This window comes from Abramis brama (genome assembly GCF_963993115.1).
Source record: "Abramis brama genome assembly, chromosome: 9".
Lineage (NCBI taxonomy): Eukaryota > Metazoa > Chordata > Actinopteri > Cypriniformes > Leuciscidae > Abramis > Abramis brama.
In genome coordinates, this window is record NC_139971.1 from 38,620,475 (window position 1) to 38,643,516 (window position 23,042).

At 38.0% G+C, this 23,042-nt stretch overlaps 1 protein-coding gene across 1 annotated transcript in view; it reads left to right on the plus strand.

Annotated features, from left to right (window-relative positions):
* Positions 1 to 695: 695 nt before the first annotated feature.
* tspan18b (tetraspanin 18b) overlaps positions 696 to 23,042 on the plus strand; it is a 37,951-nt gene continuing 15,604 nt past the window's right edge. The window contains exons 1-2 of the mRNA XM_084124153.1: positions 696 to 1,095; positions 18,701 to 18,772. Coding sequence (XP_083980279.1) covers positions 18,770 to 18,772 — 3 coding nt within the window. The 5' untranslated portion in view covers positions 696 to 1,095; positions 18,701 to 18,769. The remainder of the gene's footprint in view (positions 1,096 to 18,700; positions 18,773 to 23,042) is intronic.

The window sequence follows — 23,042 nt, forward strand, 5'->3', positions numbered from 1 at the left end:
AAATTGAATCACTGGATCGTCCAGCAAAAAAGATCTGTTGCTACAGTGCTTCAGTTTCATTGCGACTTTAAAGAGTGAATTCACATGTTAATAATCTAAAGAACCTTTTTTTCAATATAAAGAACCTTTTGTGCAATGGAAACCTTTATTTTTAAGTACACATTCCTAAAAGTTGCATCTACAAAAAAAGCACGGAACATTTCCACCATTATTGGCCCGGGAGAAAAAATCCAGGTAAATGCTGACCTTTTGACCCAATATGGGGCAAGTTGGAACATGCCCTGAAAACATATGTGTATATAAATGTATGTATATATATTATGCATATATATGTATATATGTACATAAATATATATATATATATGTTCTCAGGGCATGTTCCATACATATATATTAATATATATATTATATATATATATAGCGCCTTCCATCGTGGCATGTGCACTTTAGAGGGGGTTCTGTTATGACAGAAGTTGTGGTCTAGATGTGAATTGGGGTGGGATATCATGTATGCCACAGGGAATGTCAGTGTCACGACCTTTGAGGGCATGTAGACAAAGGGATCGTGATACTTTTCTTATCTGACTCGCCATCTGTGGTGGTGTTGAGGGGGGCCAGGGAAGTGAAAACAATTTAACCATTAAATCTCCGCCCACGAGTAGAAAGAGCAAAGCGCTAAATTTGTGTTCTGGGAGGAGTTAGAGATAATCCTTGAATGTACCAACGCAATATATCATTTCTAATAGCATATCTATTGATTAACAGCAGCAGAACGCTAATAGAGTGAAATAAGTAAACTGGGCGTTGAAGTTGTAGCAGAGAGAGTGTCCCTCCCTCCAGGCTGAACTGTATACAGGCTCCGGCGCGCGTGAGGGACGCGAGATTAGGGCAGCAGCAGTTTGGGGGTCTCTGGAATTTATTAGCTGACGCTTGAAGCTCGTTGTTTTTTTCCTGGTTTCGGAGCAGATCTACAGGTCCACCAGTTTTTCAGTCGGCATTCATTCACGCAGACTTACAACCATCATATTTGACCTCGTTTCATCTCTGGAGAGCTCAGGACAGCGAAGAAGGACGCGTGTTGTTCCGGATTTTGAGGTGAGATTCTCGGTAAACTGAACTCCGCTGGTGTTTACATGAATGCAAACTTATAATGGCTGGTCACTGAGATACGAAGCACTCTTTAGAGATTCATTAAATTCAAATCAACTAGAAAACATTCATGTTTCATTCTGTGCCATATATGGTTATCTCTTAAGCAGGGCAGAAAAACACTCAAATGTGTTTTGATTTGACAGTTAGATGCGAGCGTTCACTCTTTCAATTTTAATTTTAGTGTAGCCTAACTACTGTTCTGAGACGCTTGAAGGCAGAAAACGCTCAGAATTTAAAAAGAAAATACTAGTTTATGTATTCCACATAGCGCTTCTCTAACCCACAAACAAATAGTTTCCTCGCGTTGCTCGCTCGTATTTCACCGATGACGGCGCGTGTCACTATCCGGCGGTTTCTATTAAATCTAATCAGTTGAGTAAAGCTCGGGGAAAGTCTGGGTGGGATGAGGAGGGAAGAGGAGACATCAGGCTGGCGGTTTTCCCACAGGGTGTGACAGCAGGCAGCGTGTGTTGTCCAGGAGGTCCCGTCATAACTGTAGTGTATCCCCCAGATGGAGGTCAGCAGTCCTGCCGACGGGCATGAGTTCAGTGCCAGTCTAAATCAATCAAACCGAGAATCTTATCTTATCTCATGTCTTTAGTTTGTGAGAGAGACAACATGTTCATGTCTTCAGTTTGTGAATGATTTGATCTATCTATCTATCTATCTATCTATCTATCTATCTATCTATCTATCTATCTATCTATCTATCTATCTATCTGTCAAATCACTTCAGCAACTCAGATATAATAATTTAAAGGGTTAGTTCACCCAAAAAATGCTGCTAGGTGTATTTCTTCTTTCAGCCAAACACAATCTGAGTCATATTCAAAAATATCCTGGCTCTTCCAAGCTTTATAATGGGAGTGAATGGTAGCCTACCATAGATTTTTGAAGCCCAAAACTGAACTGCCCCTTTAACATTCTTTTTAACAAAATTCCCCATGCTTTGAAACAATGCTTGTGTTAGACATGAATTATGGGGAGTTTCCTTTAAACTAAAAGATGTATGAGTGTTATCTTTGGCCATTTTCCAGAAGTAAAAAAAAAACATTGCCGGGTTTGGTTAATGTACAATATAGCTGAATTCTTTTAATTGTGAAATGCACTTTAACCACCAATGGTAATTTTAGCTGCACTTTCAGAAGATTGTCTTTTTTTCCAGCCCACATGCTCTTAAAAAAAAAAAAAAGATAGGACTTCACAGCCTGTCAAACTACATCAAATCATGCAATCAAATCTCATCTAATCACGAGTCATTGAGAAGAACTTGGAAACCTTTTGAATATATTCTTGTTGTTGAAACAGAAATTCATGATCTCTTTGAGATAGAGGATATTCTTTCAAACAAAGTCCTGCCTTATATTCTCAAGTGGCTATTGAAAGATTTGCAAGTACACAGGCCTTAAATCTTACATTCCAACTGTCTAACTTCATGTGCACTGTAACTTTATATCCATTAGAGGGTTTCTGTGAATTTGTCCACCTATTTCTGGACCCTATTTTTGTAGACTGACATAAATGTTTGCTGCACTTGTTCCTCAAAGCAGACTCAGACCAGTTTTCAATTAGTCAAGCACTTGTGCGTGAAGATATTGGCTCTGAGGGATCCATTAATGCCGGCCTTAGTTGTGGCTTGTAGTTTAGCTAAATGCTGATGTCAGAACTCAGACTTCACTCACACACACACACACAACTCAATACGGGCTCAGAGGTAAGACTAGAGCCTTAACCTTTACATTCCTCTGAGCCATTGTGAGGCATTTTAGAAAAAAACCTTGAAAATGTGGACATTAGAGGCCTAGAAATGATAGATTGACAGATCAGTGTGACACCTAATTTACCCACTATTTACATACTTTTTTTTACATATCCATGGTGTATTGATAAATAAATTAATAACAATTATTAATGTTTGGATTGTGGTGTTTGGTAATTAATTATCCAATGAAAATGTATTTTACAGACATGAAAATGAACCTTATTTATTGATTATTTGAATGTGTATCAAACTAACCTACACTGAAAAAATCTGGTGTAGTATTTACTTTAAAAACCATTTTTACTCAGAAATTGCTTGTACATTTCACAAACAATTACATATAGTAATGGCAAGATGCACATTGAATTAAATGTGAAATTTTGAAGTAGAAAGACTGAAAAAGTATTTTCTTGTAAAACATACTCCAATAATAAATTAAAAAAAATGGTGTAGTGAGTGAACTAAAGTGGTTGACTGATGCAGATATGGAAGAGGGAGACTGTTTTGTTCTGCTTGAGCAGACACAGAATCGTTCAGTCACTAAACCATTAAGCTACTGGAAATGAATATTTGGTTCTTCATGGTGGGAAGTCCCGGTTGAGAGCAAGAGGCTCGTCTCCAGGCTGTTATATTAATATCAGTTGACATGGCGGCAAATGAACTGGTCGTCAGGGCTGGTTTGATCTCAACCGCAGTTGCTAGATCTCTAATCGGTGCAGGTGATTCATTCCACCCTGAGCTCTTCTCCAGCCTCCAGTGAAATGCCCTTATTGACAGCAGAGCTAAGGCCCTGGGAAAAAAGGAGGTCAAGTCATCACTTTCTTCCGAGTTTCAGGCATCAGAGCTACACGAGCTGGCAGTTTGTAGTCTGCAGAGGATCTGGAATGAGATAGAGTATCTATTGCCTTGAAAAGAAAATTGCTTTTCCCCACCATTTGCTGGAGGACTCTCATCTAATGCGTGTGACATGGGGCGATTCACCCAGTAATGGGTTTTGGGGCCTTGTTGCCTGAAACATATGAAATTTGCAAAGGAGCCGTGTAGATTAATTACCATGAAGAATATGTGTTCTTTGCTCATAGATACTTCAAAAAATGAGAGGCTTGTCAAGTATGACCTGCAGAACTTTGAACAAGTACAGTTATGAATGCATATATTTTTTCCTTATGATTTTGTCCTGTAGACGGCTTTGAGAAACTTTAAAGGATGCAGCTGAGGGCTCCAAAGTTCATTCAAGACAGGGATGTCCAGTGACCCTGGTGAATAACAGGACCTCTTTATCAGGAGGAAACAGACTGCTTGTTTGTGCTTGGCATAAGGAGAACTAATTCTTATCTATTATTCAGGAAATTTCCTTCAATATTGGTGTGTCAGGGATGTAATGAAGTGAAAGTATGAATATTACAAGCTGGGTCCTACAGATAGCTGAGGCTCTCACAATCATTATTTAATCTTTATCCACAATAAAATGCAGATTTTAGATGTATAATGATGAAATTGATTTCTCCACACTCCACTTCTTGAAATGTAGGATGTATATAGAAGGAGCCCATGTTGCTGGTGTCTATTTAAAATGTTTAATTTTAGTTGCAGATATAAAAAGGTAATGATTAAGCAGGAAATTAGTAATAGGAATGGGGAAGTTTGGAATCGAAACTCCTTAAGCTGCTTATTAAATTTAGAGATTAAGGTGGCATACTTTTATTTGAAGAGTCTGTATAATGTAGTGAAAGCATAGACATTGGTGGGCTTCATTTTTGGTTCGAGTATTTGAGAGGATTGAGGAATGACATCTTTTTTCATTTTGCAAACAACGTGCATGCTTACTCGCTGTTAATGCTTGCTGATAATTTAGCAGAAATCCCATTAAGGCCATTGCCAGAAACCCACTGTAAAAAAAACATGGTGACAACGTATTGGACATTATGGGATGTCTTTTTTGTGCGTTGGTCTATATATTGAACAGGCAATATTTACAGCGCTGCTGGATAGATTACTTGCAAATTCCAGTCAGTTACTGATTCCAAATTACATGACAAAAATTGTAGTTAGTAATGTAATCCATTGTATATTTAATGTAATCTGACTACCTTTTGATTACATTTAGAATCATGACAACTTATAAAAGAACTACAAAAGCATTGTTTTGTTCAATATAAAACAGATTTTTACTATAAATGTTATGGTAATTCATACTTGCAAAACCATTTTTTACTGTATATGGTACAGTAAAATTACATGTGTGGTTCTGTTAAATGTAATACTATTTTTCATCTCTAGGTAAGGAAATTTACAATTAACTGATTACCAGTTTTTACTGTAGCATAAAAAAAATTACATTAAAATGATGAACATTTTTACTGTGGTAATAACACATTATAATGCTGATAATTAAGGATTTGGTTAAATTTCTCAAAACCATGGCCTGTTTATAATAGCGGCACACACAGTTACCCTTGTGTATCCTGAACTATTGAGGAAAAGGGCTCTGTTGATTCGAGTTGCTCTTTTTATGGCATTTTTGTGGCTTAAACTTTCTCTCTGTATAGGCTCACATTGTCTGTGTAGCAAAGGCCTGATTTCCCTTTGACACAGTTAAACTCCTCACTACTCCTGACTCAGGCATATTTGGTGTGCTTCTGATCTCACTCTTTTTTCTCTCTCTCTCTCTCTCATTCCAGTAGAAGTTTATTCCCCAGATTTTTTCCCTATACTCCCCACCTCTGTTTTCCCCGTCCTCTGGGTTTTTGGTTTTGGTAACAGTTCTGCGGTCGCTCCTGTGTATTCAAGTGCACGTAGCAAACTCAGAAGCCATTACTCTACAGACAGACATTCCTTGGTGGAAAGCGCTTGGTAGTTTTAGTCTTTCTCTGTGTTCAGAGGTGTTTAGATGTTTTGTGCTATTTTGAAATGATCAAGAAACACGTTGTTTTGTCTTTGAAGACCACCCACACATACAAGGACATTAGCATGCGTTCACACAAACACACACTCACATCAGAGTGGAATGAGCACAGCTGGATCAAGTCCATTAGCTCAGTGTGTTTAAAGTCTTTGCTCTCTGTTACAATTTTAATTCAGGATCTTGAATTCTGGACATTGTATGAATGACCTGTAATTTATATACCTAAAGCTGGAAGAAGCTTACAGGTACAATGTTTCCATAAAGTGTGGCTGTATTTGGAGATGATGATTTAATAGAAGTTTTCTGTGCTAAAATCACACAAAAAAGTTTTTTTCAATATGCTGAGATATGCTATCCTTTCAATACAAACATGATGATGAGCACTACAGTATGAACCATTTAGACATAAATGGGTTGTATACTGTTTCCCCCTAGATTTTATTACCATTATGCACTTTTATGCATTATGCATTAGTGCATCATAATATTATGCCTCTGCATAACCAAAATGTTTCTGCATTAGAATTTATTCATGCTTGTAATCATGTTTTCCTGTAATTTCACAAAACATTAGGTCGATGCAAAAAAAGCTAACAATACAAGCCTAATAGAAAAAGGTTCAACAGACTGCTGAGTGCATTTTATATACATGTACACATCACCAATCAAATGTCTGGACACTCAAACTCATTCTTTCTTACGTTTCGTTTCGTTTATTTATTTATATAGCATATTTAAAAAGAGCTGCAGTTGGGTGAGGTCTGGTTCTGCTAAAATGAACTTCTCCATGTGCACTCCACTCCTATTGGTTGTCGCTCCCGAAAGTCGCTCCTCATTTGCATAAAGTTAAATCACGTCTCTGGACACGCCCACATCCTGTCGCCAACGGCCACTGTCGCTCCTGTCACCAGAAATCGGCAGCTGAAAATGTGTCCAAACTTATGACTAGTAGTGTGTAAAAAATACATTCCTGTGAACTAGACAGAGAACCACAATGCTTTCAATTAAACTGACAAATCCACAATTGAATTGAGAAAAACATTTGTATGTCAGTGTTCATGTCAGTTACAAAATACATGCCCGATCGTAAAGAACATTTCCCCAGTCTCCTCATAATGTATTTGACAACTTCCTCCTACAAGTCTGCCACATCAGATGCCACTTTAGGCCTGGTGTTTAACAGCAGATTAAGTTGACATGTTCTGTACTTTTACCGGTACTTTTTCTCATGATTTTTTTATGAGCTGCTATAAATTTTTCAGACAGGCTTCTTTACTCATATGTGGCTTTCAACAGATTTGGTGGGTCACTAACAAGTCATCTTGTGGCTTTTAGGGGCGTGTTGTGAAGCCCCAGGCGTCATCCTGCAAGACAGCAGTGGTCAGTCAGCTTCAGTTCAATGCAGGACCATGAAGAAGATGTCCTCTTTAATCATGAGATAACGTGATCACAGGATTGTCACATTGTGTGGTCAATAAGAGGAAACTGCACGTTTCTACATTCAAGCTGCTGAGGAAATATTTAGGGCAATGATATCATTCCCCACTGATTAGGCTGGAGAATGGATGAAATAGACCATGAAGTCTAATCTCTTCCTTTCCTAATCTCTGCTCCTATTTGAAAACTGCCGGAGGAAAAGACTGAGCACTCTTCAAAGGTAGTAAATGCTTTGTGTGAGCATCATTTGCATGTTGATGATTATTTTAACATAAATTGAATGTGCCAGCTTGCGTTTTTGAGGATGGAGAGAACAGGATCATTCGAGACTGAGGGTTACAAGGTGCTTATTTTGAATTGGTGCTGAATTTTGGGCTATGATTGGCAACTTAAATCCTCGTGCAGGTCAAAGCCAGGGAGCTTCAGGAAATAATAAACCTGGGCTTGTGTCCCAATAATTAGTCACATGTTCTTCTGCCAGCGAGTGGCCACATTACACTGACTTAATTACAACCACCTGCTTGAGACGGTAAGACTGAAAACATCAGACCCTGCAGTTGAGGCAAGTCTCCAGCTGTTTGCGCTTTCGTGATAATCTTTTGATTGGCAAGTTGTGATGTTTTTCTTGGGTCCTGTGAGACCATAGCATCTGAGATGGTGTAAATCAACTGAAAAAGGATAGTTTAGTGCTGTGCTTTTATAGACCTGCCAGCCAACATCTCTTTGAGTTGAATATGAGATGTGCCCTCAGAAATACACAGGCCTCAGATAAGCTCCATTAAAATAGAACAATAGAAATGGAACTCAGTGGCTTCATTGTTTGTCTAACATTTGGAAAAATGAAGAGGAAATAAACAGAGTTGTAATTAATATTTGGGAAAGTGAACGATTTCTGTTTGCTGTTTGCTAAATGGTTGATTTGAAATGGTTGAAATGGTTGATTTTCTTTGTGGAAAAAGGCATCCATCATTAGTCTTGAAGAATTGTCTGCTTGTTAAGCTGTGAAAACTTTACTTTATTTAACTGAAAAGCATTTAATAAAATTTTTTTTTTTTTTCAAATATTGTCTTTCTTTTTCAATGCATGTCAAGACATGATGGGCCTAAACCTAGAATATGGTTTCGGGCCTTTTGTCCCATCCAGCTGTCACCTACAACATTTTTATCCATATTTTATTTATTTATTTATACAGTGTTTTCTTCCATATTACCTATCCTTGAAACACATTCATCAAAATTGTATTTAAATAATTTTAGTTTATTTATTTATTTAATAAACATTCTAGCACTGAGCAGGACATGCATAAAACGGTTCACTCATATCTCATTATTCACTCATATCTTTGTCACACCACACTGATCAAAGCTCAATTTTATAGTTTGAAGTTGATGGAATGATAAAGACCCTTTTCAGTTCTGTTCCATAAGCCCTTTACTATTGTGCCCGAATAACTTACCTGGCCTTTGAAGATTGAACACATTCAGTGTCTTTTAAAATACCTTATGAAATGTGATTTGCAGCATTTAAAAGTGCAATGAAAATCCTGTCATCTCGCCTGCTCAACCTCATTGTGAAGAATATCCAGTAACATTTTCTTTTAATGATCCACTTTAGACATTCTGCTAACTAGAAGTAACTTTGCAACTACATGTCAACTAACTCTCATTAGAGTATTATTAGTCTGTCTGCGTAATATCTGATAACACTTCATTTTAAAGCTCCCATCAGACATTCTACTGACTATAAGTAACTTTGCAACTGATTCTACTAACCCGAACCCTAACACCTAACCCTATTATAATACTCTAAGGAGAGTTAGTTGACATGTAGTTTCAAAGTTAGGCTACTTATAGTTAGTAGAATGTCTAAAATGGACCATCAAAATAAAGTAACCGAATATCCTGCTACAGGCCATATTTGGGAGCTTGGACAGAGGACAAGTTTTCCAGTGAATTCTGACTAACTTTGGTTCTGGAGTATTTTGTATATACTGTATTTATTGCATGAGTTGTATGGACTACCTTTATGATACATTTATGGTCCCTATTAATTTTCCTAAAATGCCATTGTCTTTCTTTCACATTCCAAAGCTTTAAAAGAAAAGCTAGATGAGTAAATGATTACTAGATGAGTAAATGATGACAGATCTTTATTTTCTCCAATACTCCAGATTTTGGGCCCTATTTTAACGATCTAAGCGCATGGTCTAAAGCGCACGGCGCAAGTTCACTTAGTGCGTGTCCGAATCCACTTTTGCTAGTTTAACGACGGGAAAAATGGTCGGCGCGCCAGGCACATGGACTAAACGGGTTGTCTCTATTCTCTTAATGAGTAATGGGTGTGTTTTGGGATTTAAGTGCGTTAAACCAATCAGAGTCTCATCTCGCGCCATGGCAGATTCGCTATTTACATGACGGAATTTGATAGTGGAAAGACCGAAGCCGTCTCAAGAGCGCAAACGGATCTGCTCGTGCGCGAGGTAAAAGTGCGCAAGCAGATCATCTACGGGACAAGCCGGATTCTACCACATCTTTATGTACACAATAATAATCTTTTACATTGTAATCCTTTTATTTTAAATATTTGGCATGTTTGTGTGCTGTGCGTCCCTGTGTGTTTAATAAGCAGAGTGAACGCGCGTTGTGGACCCGCCTATAGGCGCACATTCCTAACGCGCTCATTAAATAACAAAAAAAATATTGCGCCATTGACTTTAGACCAGGTTTCAGTTGGTCAATGGCGCAGTCTATTTCTGTTGCCTCAAAATAGCATCGCGCCAACAATGCGCCAGAACACACCTCGTTTTCAGACCAGCTCGCCCATGGCCGCACAAATGGGCGCAAATGCATTTGCTATTTAAACAATGTGGCAGGACGTGAAAATGATAATTGCGTCGGACTGAAACTAGCAAAAAAACACTTGCGTTGCGGTGTAAGATAGGGCCCTTTATGTTTGAGCATTAATCATAGTTTTTATACAACTATGCAAATTTGCAGAGTAGGAAACAAGAAAGATTTGTTCCTTTCTTTTTCCCACCATGCAGATCATTGAGCTCAATGAGAAGTGTCAGTCAGCAGAATGCAGTCCAAAAAGATATTTGGACTGAGTCAAAATGAGTCAGATAATCTGTGTGGCCTTATTTATGCTTTTGGAGGGCAGAAACTGAATTTCGAGAATTGGCTAGAAGCTTTCAGAGGCAATTGAAGACATATGGAACAAGCATCAGCCTACAAGATCAGTTGTAAACAGCAATTTCTTAATGAACAACTGCGGCAGCGTAACACCCAGAATTACACTACAATAGAAAACCAGCTTTAAAGAAAATCCATGTGATCCTTTGCATATTAAATGCAGACAAAAATAAGATTATAAATTAATTGACTATGTTGACTATGTCCTGGTAGTTTCAAGGTACAACTCTGGAATCCTGTTTCCACTTTTTTGACCTGTTTCATCTATATAAAGTTTGATTAATTAATTTGATACCCGTCCAAACACAGAAACTGATATTTTGGAATTACGGATGGCATTTCCTTAAAAGCAAAGAGTAATGTGTGTTTTGATACAGTACGTGTGAGTCTTGAGATGTGTTCTCTTAACTTTCTCAGCACGTTCATTTGTTGTCCGGCTGCTGATCCATCATCTCTTGTGGTGGAAACCAATTGACTTGTGTTCCTATTGAGACCACTTATTGGATGCCCTCCAAATGATCTCATGTTCCATAGTTTCTCTGGCTCTTCCTTATGTGCCATAAATCATTGTGATGTAATCTTTTTCACTGCCGTTCCCACAGCTGGTGAGCTGAAGTGCTTTTTCTCAGAGAGAGTGTTGTGTAGTGACCAGTTAACCTCGGGTTTTACATCCCAGAGCAGAAATGACTGCGTTGACCTCTCATATTCCTCAGATGTGCACACACTGTCTTTATTTCTGAAATGTCCCTTTATTCCGCCTGGGGTCTTTAAAGTTATGGACTGTTTTTGCAGTGTTTATCCAGGCGAATAAGACTGAACACATTCTGAGAATTGTAAAATCTCTCAGAGTGTTTATGTCTGGTATTTGCATTTGGGCCTGAAGATTCCATCTGATTTTCTGAGAGTATTTGTGTTTGTGTTGAGTGTGATCCCTCCTGACGTCTCTGCGCTTGTGCTCCCATAGCCAGGGGGGAGGAATGTTTCTAAAAGCACTGAGAGATTTTTTTTACGAGACCTTACTGTGGAAAAATGTCTGGTCGTTTTGCCACCTACTCCTCCCGGATAGCCTCCTCCTGAGATCCTGTAAAAAGCAGGATATCTGTACCCTGGGATGTCATGTTCTTTGCATCCTGAGGGTAATGGGATTTTGGGAAATTGCAAAGCAGAAACATTTTATGAACATATTATAGGAAAAATACAAGTTTTATTGATGTTTAAAGAGCCCCAGTGAATCACATCTCATCATAGTTTATCATCTCCTATCAAAGGCTTTGCTTTGAACAGCAAAGTATGTCATTTTCTGTGAAATTAGAGAAGTTAAATGCAGCCATAGCTTTAGAAAACCACACAGAGGTGTAGGGGTTAAATAAAATGTGCCTGTTTACGAGGATGTCCCGCTGTCGAGCTTCTGCCTGATGAGGCAAATGATCCTGTTCTAAGGGTTGATGTGCTTATATCCCAGCACGGCTTCTGCTCCTCCGGTCTTGCCCGTGAAATCGGCGCAGTGCAGCATTACCATTCAAGCCTCCAGCTGTGTCAAATCTCAGTCTAGATCAATTATAACATCCAGCTTCTCTTCCAAATCTCTGTCTGACAGATTCTGCGGTTTTATTTGCATGTATCAAAATCTCATATTCATACACGTGAAATCCACTGATTAGGTGTCTTGAGAGGAGGATGTGGGCGGAGAGGGGATTTCGGTCTGGTGTTTTTGTCATTTTTGGTGTGTGTTGAGGTGAAAAAATAGATACTGTCATATAAATACTCTACTATCCAAACTTTTCAGGTCTGTAAGTTTTTTTTTAAAGATAATCAGAAAGATGCATTTAGTTGATCAAAGGTGACAGTAAAGACTTTTACATTGTTACAAAATAAATGCTCTTCTTTTGAACTTTCTATTCATCAAAGAATCCTTAAAAAATGTTTCTTGAGCACAACACAAGCATATTAGAATGACTTCTGAAGGATTGTGTGATACGTTTCAAATAATGTAATTGTTTCTAACCATTGTTGTAAGATAAAGACACACCAAGTAACACTGTATGTAGTTCAAATGGGTGCCACCTTATAAGTTGCCATGTTAAATGTTTAACCGTGTTTAATGTGATCTTTTGCAAATCTCAACATGAATGTCCATTTTTCATTCTGTAGATTAGACTGTTTGATGCCTAAATTCACTTGTACCTATTAAATTAATTGATTGAACTAAAATGAGTCCATTTTAAGTCAAGTTACAAAGGGAACTGTCAACCCATGATTTAAATTGGTATCTTGTTGCCCCTTTTCGGTCATAACCCACTCTCATTCTGTTGTCGTGAACTGCCGTGCTGTTTTCCCATGGTGAATGGGATTACACTGACAGCAGAGAATGTTTGGTGTTGACACAGCATGCAGCTTGGATAGTCCTCCAAATCCCCCGCTGTTCCTGAGACCAAACAGCAAAATCTGCTCATTTTTCAGACCAATTGCTCTGGGAATATGAACTGGCTAGAGGAAAGTCCTGTATTTGTGTAAGGAACTAATAGTTTTTCCTCTGGTTTTAATTAAGAAAGACTCAGGGAACCAAGTGCTTCCTGTCCAACAGATTGTGCTTTGAATTTTTACGACAGGTTTTTTCAACATAACAAAATAAACAATGTACACCCTTGTAAGGATAAAACAAGAGAAGGGTTAACACTGGACTACACAGGGATTAAAGTTCTCCGTCGCTACTTTGAAAATTTTCACTTTAATCCCTGACTACATCTTCTCACCAAAGTCACATACTGCTGCTTTTGACTATTAACATGTATTATTTTCATTTATAATGAAAGAAGGTGGAATAAAGGGACAGTATATGCAACATCCCCAATAATGTTTGGCACATCTTTAAACAAAGACCTGAAATTGACAACAGAAACTTGTCCGATGCATAGCTGAATAAATGTGGCGGACTGTGATTAAAATATTTGTTTGCTTAAGAACAGGCAGCAGTTCAGGATTAAATGAATAGATTAATTATATCGCTAACCAAAGGTGTTCTATATGAGGCAGGAGCTTATTTGATGATAAAAGGTCATAGGTAATCAATAAGTAATTGATATTGGATTGTTTCTTGGTTGTCCTGTGTTGTTGATGACTAGTCTCGCATAACCAGAGTTTTCATCGGCCAAGGACCGACCAAGAGGCCGCCTGACCGACGTAAAGCAATCAATCATGTTTAGGGGTGTGAAAATGTAATATCGATGTCCCTACAGTAACAGACCGGTGAACAAATCATTCAAGAATGTCATGCACGTTTACTGCAACAACTGTGAACTTCACATACTTCACATAAACTCATCGTAAAAAATAGGGGTGTAATAAAGTATTGATACAGGTGAATATCGCGATATGTTTGGCGATACTGTATCGATATTTATTTGTTTACATCCAAGATTTGTGCAGTGGTTTTGTGTTTCGATTTAAACCCTATATTTGATAATGTTTATCCAGAATTCCAGCTGTGATATTAATTTTATTACAATTGATGCAGGAAATTGGTAGGGGTGTGAATCGTCACTGGTCTCACGATTCGGTTCGATATCACGATGCGTTGCATCCTCACTTTTCAATATTACTGCACATGCCTACATTTTTGTCAACGAATACAAGCAGTCAGATATATGAACTCCCTTTTTGGTAGTACACTTCCTGAATGTACTGTTGCAAACATCAAATACAACTTAAGTCTGAACACCGCAGACGACAGTACCATTTAGAACAAACACTAGTAAAAGCGCATGAAACTGTCAAGTGTACTTAAGTTACAATAACGCTCACACACACTCGCACTTGACTTGTGCGCACACACACACGCATGCAGCCTCGTGCACACATACTCACATGCACACGCTTGTACGCACGCACACACACTCACACGTGCATGCACACACTCAAGTTAACATGCTGCAAATTCTTCAATACTGGGTGCATTTTTTTTATTACTCGCTTTTGTGTTTCGCCTCCCTCCACCATTTTACGCTAGGGCGAAAAGTGCGTATGTGGCGAATGACGCAGAGAAACATCAGTAGGCAATATAATGCAGAATCGTCCACGTCCGCATTGCGATGCATCAATGCAACAATTAATTTCAACACCCCTAGAAAGGGGTAGTACAGCTCAATTTGTAACAGTGCAGTGTCTTTATGGTTATTTTACACTGATTCAAGATCAAATTGATTTAAATGAAAAAAATCAGTCATCAATCATTAACTCTTTATTGACATGATCAGATCATTTATCCTGTCTGAATGCTGTTTGCATAACCCTTTCTGAGTGAAAACAGAGGTTCACGGACCTCTTAGCTTGCATGTTAACAACCTTTCTTGTGCCTAATTGGAGAACCCGACTCCCCCACACCTTTAAGCCCTTTTGGCCCGTTCCTACAGGTCTCCCCCCTTTTAGTCGTTGGCTTCAAAGGCTTGTTTTGATGCCCTGAACCTCGTCTCTCCCCAGAGACTGAGGTCTGCTTGGCCTTGGGGCCTGGAAAGGGCGAGAGAAGTTTTAATGAAAGACAAGAACAGACTGCGTAGAGAAAACACTAAGAAAGTGTGTACAGAGCTGGTCATTATCACAGCACTGAGTGTTGTGCCAGGAGTTGTACCATATGACTCTCTCAACACTTTGACAGCCTCCCTTTTCTCAAGGGATCGCGATTGCCCCTGTCAGACACCTGTCGCCAGGTCAGAGGACACCTGGATGAGGGAAATACTGCAACGTCTCAATCAAATGTATTGATCAGTTGTCTGAAGCAGAGAAGTGGGTTAAATCTGTTTTGAGTTGATACCTGATTGGTTTTTATCAGTACAATTCAGAGTATTTGGGGCTCGGTCCAGACATCTGTGAATGCCCATCGTTTGATGAAATATTGGAATACACTTGACTTGATTAAGTATTGAAACATTATATCTGCGGTGTGTCATTGTTTTTAAAGTAAATCTCTCAATGTTACTGGAGCTAAACCTAAAAAGACCCCACTAACCTTAGTCTCAGCCTCAGGCATTGCAAAAAATCAGGAATCACATATGTATTTGTTAAACTATGTTTTTTTAACCTTTCGGCTTTCTAAAGTCCAATACACTCAGCAGTTTTGTCACTGACTCCCCAAGTGTTTTTAAGTTTGTTTAAATGTGCAATGAGTGCTTACAGTTTGACACTGTAACATTTAGATGGAGAGAAACTGACCACAAAGTCAACAAACAGGTTTAATTTCTGTGGTGAATAAGATTTAGGATCAGAAAGTTTGGGATCAGAAAGTTTTTTTTTTTTTTTGTGTGTGTGTGAAAGAAACTAATACTTTTACTCAGCAAGGATGCATTAAATTAATCAATTAACGGTAAAGACATTTATATGTTCATGTTTTCCAACAACAACGAAAAATTAAGCAGCACAACTGTTTTCAACATTGATAATAATAAGAAATGTTTCTTGAGCAGCAAATCAGCATATTAGAATGATTTCTGAAGGATCATGTGACACTTTTCATGCTGAAAATTCATTGAATATAATTACAGTTCAAACTGAATGTAATAGCCAATTAATAGACCAATAATAACAGACATAAAAACTCAGTGTTTATAAATAATGGTTTTGTTTTGATGAGCTGGACACATCTCTATTAGAGGAAGAACTTGAGAAAAAGCGGCATATGCCTCCAATGACTGTCAGTTAATGAGCCTGGACATCACATCCTTCCAGAGGGATGGATGTCCTGTAGGATATGTCACTCATCGTGTATGGGAATAATGTAGCATGATCATAAACTGAGAGGAGAAGAGGTAGGGAGTGTATAATGACAAATAACAAGCATATCCTTTATTGCTCATCCCTCTATGATCTTCTATTAGCGCTGAACTTTACGTCATCCTGCATTGTTCAAATGTTCTTCAGACTGAAAAGGGACCTTTAGCTTGGAGGTAGATAAGCATAATGCAGATGCCCTTCGAGATCTATTGTTTAAACCCCTTGTTGATTCTAGATGGAGGAAACAATGTTTGCAAGTGTAGAGAACACAATCAAAGAGCCAATGGTCCCCTCAGACTGTAAGGTCACAAGAAACAAATCAATTTACCAGGTATTGACCAATCAATGTATTCTGTGGTCGATATTAAATGCTGTTGAATGCCACTGATTTGGGAGTAAAATAGGTTTGTGTAAAGGAGGCCTCTAGAGTAGATGCATTGTTTTTAATTTTATTTTTTCCATAGATTAAAAACAAGATATCTAGACCAAGGCAACCAGCTTTTAGATTATTTCTCAGACTGTTTAAAAAAAAGACAAAGGTGCAAGATATTTTAAAGAGGAAACACCAACTACTCGTCTCATGAAGCATTGAGAATGACGTAATTGAAGAAGCAACAACAAGAGAATATAGAAATTTTAAATATAATTCATTGTATAGAAGTATAAAAGATGATATATTAGAAGTTTATTCCAGAATATTCAAATGTATACCAATATAAAAGTTGATTGAGAGTGATGAGTTACTGATTCATTCAAAAGAGTGGGGTCGTTTTTAAAAGTCTCTTATGCTCACAAAGGCTACATTTATTTGGTGTAGTAAAACATTAATATTGTTTCAATTTAAATTTCAAATTATTTCAACTTTTATTTTTAATTCACCCTAACTATTTTATTTTTATTTTTTAAGTATCACTGACCCCAAAACTTTGAATGGTATTAAGTGCACTTTTTTTATGTGTAATCTTTGTAAGTGCAATTTCGTTTCAGGATTGTGAGTATTTAATTTATCTGGTGCACTTTGAGAGTTCAACTCCACCCCATGTTTAGTGTGCAAATTGATCAAAGAAAAAAGTTGGTGAATTGACTTGGACTTGAACTTTGAAAAAGGGTAAACCTCTTTTTAGTTGTTATATATAGTCTCAGTCTACATTACATTTACACTGGTGTTTTAAAAAGCCAAACAAATAGTATATAATAATAATAATACATTTTTATATTATTATTATTCATATGACAGTAACTACCGTTTCTATGAAAACAGGTTTACAAACGTATCATGCAATGCTCTCTCAAAAATGTTGGTAAATTATAAAAAATGTGAAAACAATGCATAACTGGTGCCCACTACGTTTTCCAAATGCACGCTAGTAATGGAGTTCACTGCATTCATTCACTGTAAACTGAGCCTTTCTGAGATGCAAACAGACTGAAAAGAAATCTGTGGCCACAGTCTTGGTAATTAATGTGAAACACTGTGGCTGTTGCATTGTTTTCTCCTTCTGTGTGTCTATAGAAACTGAACATTGATGGATGTCCTTACCGCAACAATGTTTGTATGAACTAAGTTTTTTTTTTCTGTTAGTGGTGGTTGGAGAACAAGGGAATTCTGGTCTACCAGGTCATAGTGGAAACCACACAGAATTTGTCTACAAAACACTTGCCTTCTTTAAATCAGATAAAACTTGAACATCCTGGATTTTATTATGTCTCTTTTATGTCATCTTTCTCCCTACATTCATCTATCCTTATTTAGGAGAAATCTGCTAGAGTTTTTACAAAGCTTTCAGTGCTACTATGTATAATGCTTGTGTGGCTATGCCAGGAACATCACTATTTTAATTGGCCAGTAGCTTATTGCAACTGGAAGACACTTGTGGCAAAACAAAATGAATAGCAGGAAGTTAAAGCATTTAGGCCTGTTAGCTGCACACAGTTGGTGATCGTCTCCAACAGTGAGAATCAGCTACAGGTAATTACCAAGGAATGCTGTTTCTAATAAATTATTCATGACCTCAGACACTAATCAAGATTAGTAGCACCGAGCATAACAGGCAAAATGCAATCAGTTTGGCGTCGAACAATAAAGAGCAATTAACCAAGCAACGGATCTGATAAGTTACAACAGCCATTAATATTTCACCTGCTTCAGTAGTGGGTTTAGTTTGATTAAATCTAGTGTAATGCTCATTCTGTCCCAGTTCATTTCTTTACTGAAGCTGCAAAGTGAAAAATTCACGCACATGCTGTTTCAGAGTAGTGCACCACAGGGAATGCCATCAATAATGAATCCTCAATCTCGTCGCACTCCAAGATTCGTACTTACAACTTGCCCTGTGCCAAGCTCTCCTCTGAGTCTTCAGTGTGGAGGAGTGCTGCTTTTTCTCTGTCTTGCATGTTTTATTGTGCTTTTGTGGATATGGATTCTCTTAGCTGTTTGTTCGGTGCCTTTAAATATGTGCCATGACCTCTGGTTGTGTTTCTTTTCAACAGTAACAGACGGAAAGAAGAGCATAGACGCATTATCGTTTGACCTGAATCCTGAACTACATCAAAGAACTCATGGTAGGTGCTTTTGCTTATTAACATAGACAGTCTGTGTGTTCTTAAAGGGATAGTTCAACAAAATGAAAATCCTGTCATTATTTACTCACCCTCATTCGGTTCTAAACTCATAAACCATGTTTACGTCGTGATACCCTTGCCATTATACACATTTGTGTCCTCATAAACCCTATGTACAAGCACACACACACACACACACACACACACACACACAGAGTGTATCACACAAAGTACCATAAATGCTGTCCATAGAACTTGTGAACTAAATGACACGTCTTCTGAAATCATTCCATATCTCTGTGTAAAGAAAAGACTGAAATGTATCTTATAATTCACTGAAAATATTTCCAGTTTTCTACAACGCTTAGATTTCACTCTCTGTATATTCAAACACAATGGTATTTGGTGTCAAAGAAAATTTTTATGTGAATAACAACTTGTTCTTCACACACATGACATATGACTTCAAAAGACTCTTACGATCTATATTTATGGTTCTTTTATGATGATTCTTTTTTTGAGTTTGACAGATATTGGCAAATTGTATAGGAAAAATGTGAATAATGATTCTTGAGAATTTCTTGTTCCTTTTAACTATTCCTTTTAACCGTGCGTGCCTCCAAATTCTGCATTATGTACATGCTCTCTTTGTGCTTAGGAATGTGTTTCTCTTCACCACTATGATAATCATAATCAATACCTCTGGCATGTTACCAATATAGATGAGATTTGGCCATACATATTAATTGCTTTGTAAATTCATCAGTCAATACAACATGAATCCAGTCCATGCACATGCAAGTCATTTTTTAGCCTTGTCCACACAGTACACTTTTCTTGCAGCATATCCAGCAGATAGCTTCATTAAAAAAGAAATGCTTCGCAAAAATGAAGTGAGTGGAAATGCAGTGAAATCATCTTGTTGACAGCGTTGTTTGGCTGGCAGAGGGCTGTTGGTGCACAAAGCCATTGTGACACTGTCAGCAGCAGGGAGGTGATTGTCTTATACTGAAGCAGAATCTATTATTTCTCTCTGTCATGGCTGGGAGCCGGTCTTTGTGGGGAACTGATTTGCATAAAAATTCAGTGCATTAAGATTCCACACACATACCAGCAACACACATACGCGGTGCTCAAAGTTAAAGGTCCCGCTGACAGAGATGCATCAACCGCTCTGTTCACCCCATGAAAGCCCACCCTCAAATGCCAAATAAGCAAAATATTGATGAAGATTTGTGGTTTGACTTTTATTTATGCCCTTTGTGCCGTTCTAAGTTGCTTTAGTAAAGAAAGCATCTGCGAAGATGGAAATGAATATCGGCTATCTTGTGCTTACTGCAATTTGTAGATGCGACAAACACAGTTTCTCAAGTTAAACTGATGGTGCTTTATAACAGATGGTTTTTATAACTCTCCATAATAATCATCTGGGCACCATCCATCTATAACAATGCTTTCTGGAGATTGGAGCTCTCAAGTGGCCACTTATTGCGCCTGTAATTTCTGAATTTGCGCATTAATATTTTCACTTTAATCATGTGTTCACTGTACATTAAACTGAAGAAGCTCAAAATACATTTAATTCTATTCATCATTTATGATTCTCTGAGATACTTGTCAGGGGAAAAGCAAGGGGAAGTTATGCTGTATATTATAGGCACTTTTCCACTGCGTGGGATGACTCGGCTCGACTCGGCTCGCTTTACTTTGGCTCGGTTTGCTTTTCCACTGCAGTTTAGTACAGCGTCAAAGTGTGTGGGATTATAGACTGATTTTTACTGTTGCGCCTCGTCCACTGACCACGATACAGCCATTTCTTTTTTCAAGTTGTGCGAACAAATGATGATCCTGCGGTGGCTGTTGCTGACTATCTAAATCTAGCGGGTTTGGTGTCTCGTGTGGCAAATCCAATGGCGCTGGTTGTGACGATTCTCTCTGACCAATCAGTGATGTGCAGTGTCACATTTTAGTATCGGTACGGCTCGCTTGGAACCTCAACTGAAGTGGTACTAAAAAAAGTAGCAGGTACTAGGTACTGTACACAGTGAAAAACAAAACAAAAGCGAGCCGTACCGAGCCGTACCATGCAGTGGAAAAGCGGCATATGGATATATGTATATAATATGTCCAAGAGGAAAATTTGCTTTAATGATGTCAGTGGATTAAAAACCGAATAAGACATTTTTATCCTTTTTATTGTGTACACTGGAGATTCTGGGAGCTTTTTCCTATTTAGAACATCTTTCATCGTACAGTAAGTCTGTATAATGAAAAGTCTTTTCTGTGAGCTCTTTGTCTCTTGAGAAGCACATGATTTGAGTTAATGTGTTTATTGTGGCACAAATGCTTCAGAAATGTAATGTTTCTTAAAGGAATGCTTCCTCCTAATAGAGTAATTATACATTACCATACCATAATGCAGGGTTCACCAATCTCGGTCCTGGAGGGCCGCTGTCCTGCAGAGTTTAGCTCCAACCCCAATTACTCCAAACCAGCTAATCAAGGTCTCACTAGGCATACTAGAAACTTTCAAACAGGTGTGTTGGAGCTGGTTGGAGCTAAACTCTGCAGGGACAGCGGCCCTCCAGGACTGAGATTGGTGAACCCTGCCATAATGCATACCAAGACTAAATTCCCCTGTATTTTCTAATAACTATATCACTGTCATCTTCTGTCTGCAATTATGTTTATGGCTGTCATCACCAAACATATGCAGTAAGGGACTGATTCAACACGGAGCGTCAACAAACTCCATATTTCACGGCAGACCAGAGGTCCTCCTCCAGATGGCATGTTTGACAGGCCTGTGAGTGATCACTCATTAGACAAACGCTAGTCCAAGCTGTGCTCCATCTGCAGAAGGCTGCTGCTTTCCATGTTTGCTCTGACAGGAACTGGTGTTAAGTGGGAACGCCAGACACCCGTCTAGAAACAAAGAGCTGTCCACCTATCCCAACCCCCACCATTTCAACTTAGATTGGGGAATCTATCATAAAAATATGCTGAAATCCCTCCGAGTTTGAAGTCATATTTATTCATATTTATGTCCCAGCTAACAGGGAACGTTTTCAGGACTTTGGCTAACATTCTGGCAAGGTTCTTTCAAAGTTATGAACACACATTCTTCGAGTAACATTAAATCGAATGTTCATTCAAATATTTCTGGTCTTTAATGTTCTCAAAACATTAGCACAAAAACATTATTCATCTTTCAGGGAACGTTTTTTTTTTTCTCTAAAAGGTTTTAGTTGGATGTTCATCTAACATTTTGAAATGTTACTACTTGTTTTAGAATGTTTAGAAAACATTCAAAAGTAACGTTCCCGGAATGTTTGTAAAATGATCAAATGGAATATTCCATTAACATTGAAAAAACATACACATATATATAAATATAAAAATACTGGATGTTTTGACCATTCAGGGAATATTCACAAATAACGTTTTCATAACTTAACGGGAATGTTAACGAAATGTTCTTAGAACATATTTTTTTTGTTAGTTGTGGTATTTCTCTCTCTTTAGCTTTTTTCCTGCTTCCAAAATCAGCCAAGACATGAAGTTCAGAGCTTAAGTGTGGGGGAGTGTACTGTTTGAACTGTACGTTCTTGAGTTTGTGAGACGTTTGAGAAGAGGTGAGAAGATATTTGCCCTGTAGGAGATCTTGTGGACTTTTGATTATTTTGTGTTGACATGCCGAACACAGTGTTTGTGGTCAAACTGTCCATATGTGTTTCTCCCTTCACATAACAATTCAGCACTAATGCCAGCCTTACTCTATAGGTCAGGTCAGCTTGACCATCAATGTTTGTAGGAAACAAACTGACCTACACTAAATCACGGGTAACTGTTCTCACTGACAGCGATTAAATAGCTGGAAGTCACCATGTCTGTACTGTTGGTTTCTGGTAGCCATTTTTAATTGGTTGTGGTATAATGTGGCGAATCACTGTCTGCATTCCCACACGTTGTTACTCATTTGCATACCATTAAAAACTTTTTTTTGCATCACCAACAATTGCTTTTGTGTCACCAAAGTTGTCAGTGAAATGTTCTCTATTCCTGTCCTAGTAAACATGCTGTATCTTTAGCCAGTTGATGAAGACAGAGATCCATTGTAATGGGATTTTAGTTGTGTAAAATGTTTTCTTCCATTTTATTTGAGGTTTTGAGGTTCAAAGTTCCTGGGAACATTCCCTAAATGGAAATTCATTCACTTTTGGACATTTATTGCTCGGCTTATATCAGATTCTTATGCACTGTGGGATGT